At 34.4% G+C, this 12,694-nt stretch overlaps 1 protein-coding gene across 6 annotated transcripts in view; it reads right to left on the bottom strand.

Moving 5' to 3' along the window:
• LAMA2 (laminin subunit alpha 2) overlaps positions 1 to 12,694 on the bottom strand; it is a 336,526-nt gene that overhangs the window by 156,185 nt on the left and 167,647 nt on the right. For all 6 annotated transcript variants that reach the window (XM_040697911.2, XM_040697907.2, XM_040697910.2 and 3 more), the window contains exons 13-14: positions 3,423 to 3,524; positions 2,700 to 2,914 (exon numbers count right to left, since the gene is read on the bottom strand). In XM_040697911.2, the coding sequence (XP_040553845.1) occupies positions 2,700 to 2,914; positions 3,423 to 3,524 (317 nt within the window). The remainder of the gene's footprint in view (positions 1 to 2,699; positions 2,915 to 3,422; positions 3,525 to 12,694) is intronic.

The following is a 12,694-nucleotide window of genomic DNA, read 5'->3' on the forward strand; positions in this document are numbered from 1 at the left end:
GCCTCACCAGAGCAAAGTAGAGGGGCAGGATTACCTCCCTCAACCTGCTGGCCACACTTGTTTTGATGCAGCCCAGGATACAGTTGGCTTTTCGGACTGTGAGAGCACATTGCTGGCTCATGTTTAGCTTTCCATCCTCCCATACCCCCAAGTCTTTCTCAGTAGGGCTGTGCTCAATCATTTCATCCTCCAGCTTGTACTGTTAATGGGGATTGCCTCAACCCAGGTGCAAGATCTTGCATTTGGATTTGTTGAACCTCATGTAGTTCACCTGGATCCACTGCTCAAACCTGGTCAAGTCTTCTCATTCCCACTTAACTGGAATGAGCATCCTGACAGCAATCAACAAGATGTGTTTACTTTGGAACAAACTATTTTCAGAGGCTTCTGTGTATGCTGATGGTATTCACTGTAACACATTTGCCATTGCTTTCTTTTCTGGTAAATAAAAAGGCCTCAGAGGGACTACTAGATGCAGCAATAACGTAAAACCATCTCTAGCCAACAAGGCACTCCTCAAAATTATTTTAGTCCTTTACCGAACCTGTTTTTAAATCATTGTCTTTAATGTACCAACATTCCAGAGTGTAATGTCACTATAAGAAGATGATGCCGCCAACTTGCAAAGCACAAATTATAGGTGAATCCTGGAGCTCTTCCTAAAGAATATTTTCAAGACATGTTTCTGGGAAGTTACCAGTAATACTTCACTAGAAGGTTCAAAAAGCTGTGTATGAACCAGACTACATGACAGGCAACAAGTACTATACAAATGGCCAAATGGCTAAAGTAGTAATCTGGGGTGCAGGAAGTAAGACATGGTCTTCCAGACATGACAGTGACAGGTTTGCCACTTCTTCCTTACAAGGTACAAACTACAGACTGTGCCAGTTCTACACAGCTGTGCTGACCTGACCATCCCATGCCCACTGTTGTATTCAACAATACAAGCAAGGTGAAGCCAGTATGTGTCCAGCAATGTATACTCTTCCCACATTTCAAGTGCCTAGCCAAAGTGTTTGTTGCAGGCCAGCTCCTTTTCTCATCATAGTGCAAATGAAATTATACATATGTATGTAAGCCTCTGATAGATGAAATTTGTATTTCCCAGAATACTTAGTAAAACCTCTTGCCCAGAGTTAACCGTATACTTTTCATTCAAAACAACGTAAGAGCCCCTATCATTCACCTGAAAATTCTTCATGCAATCTTAATTTAGAAAATACTGACAAATGTCTTTTTTTTTTAATGAGAATGGAATGCAGAAACTGTCTCTCTGGACTCCCATTAGTCTCATCTGTAAACTGTTCTACAAACTGTTCATTAACAGCTTTTCATTATCTACTCCTTCTGTGTAAGGGATGAGCTATGCCCTGGTGGTTTGACTGTCCTTGAACATCAGGGTGGGAAGGTTCTGAGACATGTAAGGTCTTCAAATTAGATTGCAATAGTTCAGGCTGATGACCAAGTGAGCAAATTAGGAATCAGTTTGGCTAAATTCAAGACTGCAATGAATTGCAAACTTATTTATAGAGATATAATTCACACTAATAAACCACAGAAATGGAAAGAGCCTGAAGAAGAATGAATTCTTTCTGCAGTGGAAAAAAAAAATTATAATAACGAAGTTCAAATAAGAAAGCTACACGCTATTAACAAAAACTGCCTTTCAATTTAGGATGTATTTAGTTACCTAAACATTTAAATGATTATTGGATTACTTAAAACATTTCATATTGGCAAGAACTGTATCTATTCTTTTAACAAATATCAACTAAAATACTACCAACTCCCTCCTTTTCAAATGCCACAAAATCAAGTGTTATCTGCATTAAAGTGCATTTTGGGTCTCATGACACATAAGAAGAAAGCTACTACTACAAGCAATTTTGTTGCACATCTTTTAAAAAGTATTATTTATGCCACTTAATTATTAATGTTTAGGTAAGAGTGCAATTACACAGTGTCAGGTCTTTCAGCCTACCTGGAATGTTACACTTACAAGAGTTTTGCTAGTGCACTTATCAAAATTTTAAATGCAATATGAGCTTTATAGGTTCAACCACACTGTAGCCACTGAGACAGAAAACTATGTAGTTTCTTAAGACGTTTCATTTTTTCAGAAGGTTCGAAAGAATTCACACGAAATCATTGTTTTAAGCAGTCCAGGCAGCAGTCTGACATAAATTAAAGGAAAGGCTTTGGGATTAACCAGTTCTGCATGTGGTACTCATTAAAAAGCTGGAAACTCCCCTCTAGCTGCCTGGCCAGCTAAGAGGTTTAGAATGTTATTCTCTAGTCCACTGGTAATGCAGCCTTCCGTGATTACTAAATAGGAAAAACAATACATAAGCAATATATAATTTCTTACTTGGACATGTCATCACTGCGTTCCGTGATTTACCATACACATGAGAATTATAGCATTTACAAAATAATCACATTTATGGACCTGTTTGTCATTCACATCTTAACAGTCCCTGCAATCTCACTTTGTTACATGGCTGATATCCAAAATGAAAAAAAGGTACTACTTGGCTGCTGAACATGTGAATAAATGTTATGGATTTAATGATAATAAATTAAAGCCTGTTTTAAAGGGCTTTTTTTTTTTTTTTTTTTTTTTTTTTCCTCTGGAGGGAGAAAAACCAAGTATTTTGAGAAACTGCCTGTAACACTGACACATTTCCCGCATTCACCTGTAGATGGCATTCATCCCATAGCTGTATGTGGCTCTTATAAGGATCCTCTTGATGTTTGCGAAGATGGTCATGAACTCCCTCCTGCTGACTGGAACATCAGTGCCATGCAACGAGAAAGATTCTGGTTTCAGCACAATTTCTTCAGTATGCACTTCAGAAGGCTGCAGGTGAATTCTGCCTTTTGGAGTGTTGATTCTCAAATCACCTCCTCCCTAAAGAGAGACATAACAGATTTACATATGTGAAATAAATTATAAAAAAGCTTTATTTTTGCAATCAACCGAGGTAAAGGTTTTATTAAATAATACATATTTTTATAAGAATAATGAATATCAGGAATAATATTAATCTTTCATAAACCAAAATAGGCTTGCCTGATTAAGCAGAAAGTCAATGCAAATAAACTCATACAATTATGAGCTGCACAGAACAGGTCTGTTGAAAGAACGTAGAAGTATTATCTCAGCCAGTCACATAGAATATAGTTTTATAAACTACTGCAGTATTGGTAGGTGGCCCTTTAGATGCAGGAGATTTTAATTCTTTAAAGCATGATGATTTTCTGATACAATAAATGAGCTTAAGTTACATGAACCCTGCAGTTTTGCAGTGGCTCTCAATCAACAGGCTTCACATTGAACATCTGAAGGAGAAGGCAACTTTCTTTCCTTCTTTCCCTCTAATATTTTTTCCTTCAGAGGCTGAAAATGCAATCACTACCTCTATGATGACATCAGGTTGGATCATCAATTGAGCTGCCTCTTCTTGCTTTGTGAAATCATAGGAGACTGTGAATTTCAGAAGCCCTCCAGCAGCTGTTACCTAGGAAGGAATAAAAAACAAAAAATGCAATTAATTAATTAATTAATAGTCTTTAACTTTTTGAGGGCAAATTCATTTTAGTGACAGCATTTTCAGAAAATAGACTTTTGGTGCAAAAAAACATAGGCAGATACCTACAGATTACAGCTATATGGACCATTCTCTACTTGCTCAAGGATCTCAAAATCATGCTCAGACACTTTTCTCCTGCGTCTACTGAAGAATGCAAATTACTTATACACACTGACTAACAAAGTAATCAGAAACAGCTCTGAAATCTATGCAAATTTCAACTTGATACTGATATTTGGTTTTCAGTACATTTCAGTTATATAGTTCTCGTTTAGGCTGGCCCACTACATCAGCAACCTAAGCCATCTTTAAAAGATTCAATAATTTCAGTTCTGTTGATGGGGCAAACTGCCAAAGAAGAAATAAATCTGGTTAAGTTTTTCTTAGGATGAACTGTAACGTAAAAGAATTTTTCCCCTTGGAGTCAAATGAATTTACTTTAAAAGTATGTTCCAGCCCTTCACATCAGTTCAATTGATCTTCCTGAGCAAGAGGTCATTAACCAGACTATTTCAAGTCATACCACAGTTTTCCTATGCTCTTTTAGCACTCAAAAGCAGGGTGCTGACACTAGCTTTGTCATGAAAAATTGGAAAATGTAAATTTGTTTTAGGCTGCAAATAAACAATTGCAAACTTGAATGACAGTATTTGGTATAAAAACAGTGCCTTTTTGTTTATTACTGTGAGGCTGTATTAGTAAATCAGAGGTTGCAAGGGCTACTTTTTGTTTTTAAATGCAACTACCCCATACTTCAGTTTAAAATCACAGGGATCCTTCTGCCCTTCCAGTGCATACTGCTGACCAAAGAGCAAGATCATGAGTCTTCCATGAAGAAAATAAATATAATTATTTGGGTTTGCACATAGTAACAGAAAGCAGTGAAAGTCACTGACTTAATTCAGTTATTTTATAATGTTTCTAATTTAACAAGAAAAAAAAAACATTCCGCATTTAAGAAGTGGGAATCAACTAATTTCAAAATATTCTTTAAGGTAGAAAAATCCATGAACTGCATCCGAGGCTGTAAAATCAGATTAAAATCAGAAAATTAATTCCAATTCATTATCCAAAACTTGGATGTTTAACTACATCGTGTCCAGAACTGTTAGGACTCTGCAATTGTATTCTGCTTTCATAAAGATACTCCTCAGACACATCTTTTAAAACATTTTTTTTCCTATGTTGAAGGCTAAACACTGTTCTATAATTCTAAGAGAAAGTTTATTTGAAATACTGCAAAAAGTTTTTGGAATTGCTTTGAACTTCAGACAAACACTTTAAAAGAATAACTCTCACAGAATTTTATCATTTCTATTTCAAGTTCAGACTGACTACTAGGATTCAAGAAAGTGATAATATGTGAAAAAATATTTTCTGGTTTCAGAAAAACTATAAAAACCTATAAATTGGTACCAAGACTGATATAGTTTTTCTCAACTACAGAACCTTTTCCTTAGTAAAGAAAAAATACAACACAGAGAATTGATAGGCCATTTGAAAAAAAAAAGAAAAAACTGAAAGACTCTGTGTTTTATAGTACATTTGGGTAGAAAAGCCATCAGTGCAAACTTTGGACAAAAAGACTGATAGAAATGGGTAGACAAACAGATACTAGTTTGAAGGAAGCCTGTTACACCAAAACCTCTTTTAAATGCATCAAGCTCCCAATAAGCTAGACATCTAGACCTTGTACTCGGTACCAAAGACCGTAACAACACTTACTTTTTTCTGAAAAACATTTTATCTTCAAACACTGATGTTTTAAAAACTGATGCTTTGCTCAAAAGTAGATATCAAATTCAAGCATCACTTTGTTAAATATGAAAATTATTTAATAATAGTAGTCAGGAGATATATATGTGTATTTACATGTAATTTTATGAGTATACAGCAAGGGATTAGTAGGTATGCCGAAGCATGTAAGAATAGACAATGACAATACATGTGTTCAGTGTTGCAGTGATTATAAATCTGGCCATCAAAATATTCTTTTTTCCTAAGATTCAGAGGAGGTATAGCAGATGGAAGAAGGTAAGACAACATATACAGCCTCTTTTAACTGTGCTGATAAAAGTAATTCACATTGGCCAGATTCAAATACAGAGTAGTGCAACTCCAGCTAACTCATTAATTACAAATAACAAAACATTAACTAAGATTATCTGGCTAGCTAACTGTGAAAAAAAAAATACAACTTATTCAGGAGAAGTATATAGAATCAATGTAAAATAGGCAACTGTCATTTATGGAAACTACATTCAGATTTCAACAGATGATAAAACAGAAGAAAAAAAGGTGTTTCCCTCTGAAATGGAAGAGGCAAAAACTCTTCCATAATAAAAGAATGGTATCAGATATCTAGAAGAACACAACCTCTTCAACCCCCCTCTGTTTGAATAACTCAAGAAAGTTGTTACTACCAGCCTGCAACACCTGTTTTGCAAACGTTTTTTTGTCCTCTTAATAAATTATCCTAGTCACTAGAAGACATACTGCTTAAGGAAGTCTATTACTAAACAAATTGCAATTGTCACAAGTTCTTTATGGGAAGAGACACAGGTACAAAACTGCACTTGACTCTAAATAGTTATTCCCATGGAATTAAAAGCAGGTTTTAAAGTAGAAGCAGAAAACTGAAAATTCTATCTTCAAACAGATTGCAGAACATGCCATTGACACTGGAAGAGATTCACTGTCACTGAGTGAAGAATGTCACTGAGGCAATGGTAGACCATGAATGTTACATTCAAAACATAAAATGTTTTTACACACAGTGAAACACCAATGGAGGACTTTCAAACCAATTCACTTTGTAGTTAAAATATAGTTAAATATAATATAATATAATATAGATATAAAATAATAGATATTAAATATAATATATATATACAAATAACTTTTATAGTTAAAAAATAATGTGGAGAAATAAAACACATTTCAGAGGTGAGTAAATGGTTGTATGATAAGTTTGTTATTAAAACCAAATATGTGCACCTTGCTTATATCTAAAGTAGTTTCATTTGTGTATCAATGGATGTAGCTTAAAGGGGCTTTGCTCTCTGGCCTAATCCAAGGGAACGTCATGCCTATACACCTGCAATACAGCTATAGAGCAGTAACATGCTTTGTTTGGAAAGAGAATCCCTGACTGCTATTACACCATCCAACAGATAGGCATGAGAACAATGCCAAGGGACAAATGCTGCCAGGAAAAAAAATAACAAAGAGAATAAAAGACAAAAAGTTTACAAACATTAATGGGCAGAACATTTCAAGTGCTAATACACATACCGCTGAATACAAAACTAAGAAGGAGTCTCACAGCAAGTTGCTGATAGTAAATCAAGGTTAGGAGAGGGAACATTCTTTTACCCTAAAGAGCATTCTCAGAACAGACTAAAAAAATTCTTGATATATCAGTGAACGTTCTTTTGCTTTCTGTCATTGTCCTAAGAAATTACATGGATGCTTAGTCTTTCTGTGTCCCTATCATATTCTTGGTGGCAGTATATACCCCTAGATGCAGCGCTTGGAGGTAAGAAAATCATATAACATTGTGCTTAACATTGCCTACTAGCCTTCCTGGATTTCCACAATATAGAGCTACAATAAAATGTCAAAGTTTATTTGGACTCTTTCACCTTCACTAACTCTCTAGGTACACATTTATTTTATGACACAGATTTCAGCAAATATAGAGATATTTGCTACCACAACACTAGGTCTGACTATATGTAGGAAGTACTTTAGAATAAAAGAAAGATATCTCCCAGCTTTTTTTTTTTTTTTTTTTCCCTGCCAATTTAGTCCAAAATTGATTGGGGTCTGTGTCACTATGATATAATTTGACAAAGCGGTAAACTCACAGTTTACCATCATGACAGATGGGTCTAAATGCGCATGTGTGTTTTTTTTTGGTTTTTTTTTTTGTTTTTAACCAGCCCACAAACTGCATGAAATGGCCAAAAGTCTGCTTTTTCTAATTTAATTCACTTATGTTTCATGCAATATTCCATTGTTAGTCCTGCTCTCGTTAAGAAGATTATTATCTTCTTTAGAAACAAAAGCCTGCTGTAAACTGATGGTATTTAATTGTGTGTTGCTGATCTGGTCTTCATGTTGGTCTTAGAGTGAAGGAAGACAGGGACTAGAAAGGAATTCCAGTGAAATAAGCACCTAGAAAACATCAAAGTTTTATTCATTTAGTTAGTAATAGCTTTCAGTAAAGACTGCATGCTTAGTTCTACTCAAAATCCAATTAGAGATTAAATAGACACTCCCCTGTTAGAAAAACTTGAATTTATACAGCATATTAAGGCCCTTCTGAAGCATTATAGTAATATTTCTGATAAAGCAAGGAGCAAAATAATCATGTTCCACTTCAGTGATAGTACAGTTGTGGCTTAGCTTAAAAGGGAAAAAAGAAAAGAAAAAGACAAAAAACATTATAAGAAGATTTCCAACTCATTCTTTTCTGGAACTGTATAAATAATATTATACAGGCTCTTATTTTTTTATTATTTATTTATTTTTTATTTTATCATAGAATCATAGAATTGCTAAGGTTGGAAAAGACCCACGGGATCATCCAGTCCAACCATTCGCCCTTCACCCATGGTTCCCGCTAAACCATGTCCCTCAACACAACGTGGTTCCCTTTTACTCTCATAGAATCATAGAATTAACAGGTTAATGATGCAAGAGACCTCTGGGTCCATCTTGTCCATCTCCTTGCTCAAGCAGGGCCACGCAGAACAGGTTGTCTAGGACCATGTCCAGATGGCTTTTGAACATCTCTAAGGAGGAGATTCCACAACCTGTGAAAGTGATCCATCACCCGCACAATAAAGAAGTGCTTCCTGATGTTCACTAGCAGTAGAAAGAATTCCCTGGTCCCTATCAGGGAAATATTTTACATTCAGATTCAAAAATAACTGAAACGTAAGTATAGAAAGCACACTGAAAGGGAAAGGTAGTATATTCCAACAACTGTTCCATAAGTCATCCTTTTTTTTTTTTTTTTTTTTTTTCCTAGATTTCTAGTAATCAAGAGTAATCAGAAAATCAAAAGCTTTTAGAGTTTTTGTCTTGCTGCCTTTTGTTTCTTGGTCTAGAATGAGCACTTCACAATTTTTGTTGTGGATGACTCTTGTCATCATGAGCATAACAATCTCATGATAATTCCAGGCCCTTCCTGCTTTAAATGGTTTGTGACATGCAACACAGCTCAACTAAAATTATACACAATTCTTCAGTTCTATGTATCTGCTATAATGATAATACTAATTTCAATGGAAAATATTAACTAATTAAAAAGGAAGCCTCTTCTTTGTAGATTTCTAAATTATACCTATAAACTTAGCCCAGGCTCACTTTTACTATATTAGTATTACTATGTATTAACTCCAGATCTCTTCCTCCTTAGATAGAGTAGACTACATTATTTGGAAGCAAAGAAAAGATAGACATCTATATAATACTCAACATTTCATTGTGTTTACTGCAGAATATAAAATCATTTAGTGATACTATTTTCCTGAAAGGAAAAATCAATAGAACCTCAGTTCCTAAAGAAGACAGGAACAGAGGACAGCAGTTCTCCTATAAGCCCCATGCTGCCACTTCTACTTATGTTGAAAACTTGCTCCTTCTGAAATTAGTACTGAAAAAAATAATGAAACCATGATTTAAAGACTTGTACGGCCAGGTTATATGCTGTTTCCTGAAACATGCTTATGAATGTAGATATTTACGCTATCAATTCTCAAATCCCTACCAACATTCCCAGGTGTCCTGGAATTACCAAAGTTGGAAAAGACCTCCAAAATCACCCAGTCCAAGAGTCCTCCTGTCACCAATATTTCCCCACTATACCATGTCTCTTAGTACAACATTTAAAGATTTTTTGAACACTTGTCATTTCCTGTCCCTAGAGAGAGGAAGCAGAACAGCCTGGCCAATCATTCCTGAAGTCTAAAATCAACTTTGCTAATGACAAGCCTTCAAAAATGTGTAATATGTGTTTTGTTTTTTTTTTTTTTGTTTTTTTTTTTACAGATACTTAACCATGGTAACCATATTATATAGCCTTATAAAAGTTATTATTTTCTTATTCCTTCTTTGCTTTCCATATGATCAAATATAGTTTGGCGAATGTGCCTTCCCAATCATTATTCCCCAAGCTGCTGTAACTCGATGGAGGATTCAAAAATATAAAGTGGAGTACATACCCTCTGGTAGTGACATGGTAGCTATATTTCATGCACACTTACTACCCATGCTTACTAACGTGGTCACAAGACTCAGACTTCGGAAGTCTCGCAGTGCGGATGAGTGTCTGCCCTAGACTATCATCATTAAGGGATACTTTTTAAATGTACCAAGTACTTCATTAAAATTGCAGATTTTTTCCCCTGTTTGAAAACAGTTAAACTGCAGAGAAAAAAAAAGCTAATTTAAACTCACCAGTTGCTGGCTTGAGTTTTACAGCAGCTATTCTAATCTTAATAAGCATCAACTTAGCAGGGGCAGAATGGTTTAAAGGTATAGGTCTGGACAAAAATCCTGCTTATTCTTTCACTATGTAGATGTTTCAGACAATCAGTGATAGAGGCATGTTTCTAAATAATATATCCTCATCAAATATTTCTAAATTAAAACTGTTTACTGCTGGTCTTGTAGTTGTCAATCTCAAAACTAAAAGTAATTCTTAATTTTACTGATTAAATTTTCATCTTCCAGTTTCATAGACTTCCAAAGGGACACACCATAATTACAGTAGACAAATCAAGAAAATCGTTCTTGTAATACTAAAACGAAATACTAATAAGAACATTTATGTCAATGTTCAATTCCATCAAGATGTAGGGACTGACCCTTGCTCTTCCATCTCTGGCTGCACTCCTCCATGAATATTTACACAAGTACAAGAATTTGCATACTTTTGCAAAACTAAAGAAAGCTCATATTTCTATGGCAACAAAATCCCAGAATACAAGGATCATTAAAAACAAACAAACAAAAAAATAATGCAGGAGTATAAAACAAGAGCAAGCGTTCAAGACCAAATTAAAAGCTAACTTCAGTAAAAATACTTTCCTCAGTCTTGCTATTGCATTAATGAGTAATCAATATTTGCCTCCAGTATGGTTGAATACACACAACTACATGACCTTAAAATCAAAATCCATGAATACTTCCTAAAATGTTGACTTGCTACTGAAAAAACTCAAGCAATGCAACTAGCAGCAATAAATATTTAAATGCTATCTCTTGGTTATACAAAACCTGTAAGTATTTTTGGTGTCTTTTGTTTCTGTGTTTGTAAAACATCAAGGAATATAGCTTAGGAACATTATTTCAACAGATAATGAAAAATGCCTTTATTTTTAGCCAACTTGCTAACCAAAAGGGATTTTCCTACCCCCTTCTACTTAACCGTTTTGCAACATTACTATGAACAATACTGTACCACAATGATGGCTGCACAAATAATTCAAAGCAATGTATGACATAACTAGCACTTTGGGATACAATAAGAAATTGAAACATATCATAATATTTCAAGTACAAAGGAGTTGTGCAACTGCAGTATCAGTTTTGCAAAATTATTCCAGCAGAAAGGATATACTATTTTTAATATCTGCCAGTGTTTTTAACTTTGAAAGTGGGAGATTTTGAATGAAGTGGTATGTACATATATCAGTATTTCAAATTCTTTTATTTCTAACAAAATGCAGGGATATGCAAAGCCAATTCTCTTCTATCTCAGTAGTGACTTATCTTTTGATATAATAATACAACAATAATACATTCTTATTTAGTATTTTACTGAATATCACGGAGACCTCTAAGGATCACATATCAAAATAAAAGCAGTAAAAATAAACAGTTGAGTATTAAACAATGATATAGATCTGTATAAACATGTCTTTATGCTCTATAACTCACTGACACTAATCATAAAAGCAAAAAGAAAAAAAACTTCCTTGTATTTTGATTTGATTTTTCAAGGCATGGAAAACAAAGCAGTGAATCAGAACTCCTGTGATTTTTCCTGAAAATGCTCTATTTTCAGTCAGAATGTATTGAATTATTTTGACTATGGAGCCAATGCTTTCTCTTGATTAAATTCATTGCCACTTTACTGGCTTGTTAGTTTTGCAGCCTTTCTTCCGCTAAGCTTATTCATGACAAACTAACATAATTTTGAAAAATATCTGTGTTCTCTTTTAGAGGAAAATCTTGCATTTGATGTTAGTAGAAATGCATGATTCATGCTAGTTAATAGTAACTAAATATATGTAAGTATCACACAAAAGCTATGAATTTTAATACTATTTTACTCCAGGAGCAAATATTTTTCTCAACAGTACAGACGGCACTTAATTACTAAACATGCTTTAAAACAGAATTTAAAAAATTCAATGTTGTTAAAATCTGTCATTTGTTATTTACTTTATCAAGAAAATAACTATGCACTTGCCATCGCCAAACATGGTAATCAGCATATTACTCTTTCTTGAGGCAAGGTATTCAAGTATACTAACATAGCATATATACTCACGAAGTTGATAAACATTAATCTTTGAAAACTACATAAGTGTGCTGCTTTTTTTTGGATCCAAGAGAGAAAACAAGTTTGTTTCCCAAATCATCCTGAGTTTCTCTCTGAAAATATTTGCAGGGTTTTTTTTTTTTTTTTCATGAAATTCAGAGTATTTGTATTTGTTACATAACATCTTCTATAAAGAAAAGACATTTATTCTTAGAAGGCTGGAGGAAGGGTGAGCAATCAAGCCATTGAGATGAGAGAGAAAAAAAAGGAGTAGACAAGTGAACTGGTTTCTAAGTGTGAGAAAGGAAAAATGGCAAAAAAAAATCCATTAGTCACTGTGAGGATAATCCAGCTCTATGATCTTTGTGGTTTCCACATTCATGTGTGCTATTTTTAACATTATTTTAGATAAGTTCTTTTGTCCTTGAAGAAGGAAAAATATAATAAATATCTCTCTTCCTTAAACTACCCTGATCAGAAAAAATATGTTGTTTTACAGCAAGACAATTCAGGTTGCTGCTTATTGCCAGCTTTTCCT

The sequence above is a fragment of the Gallus gallus genome, chromosome 3, assembly GCF_016699485.2.
Source record: "Gallus gallus isolate bGalGal1 chromosome 3, bGalGal1.mat.broiler.GRCg7b, whole genome shotgun sequence".
NCBI lineage: Eukaryota > Metazoa > Chordata > Aves > Galliformes > Phasianidae > Gallus > Gallus gallus.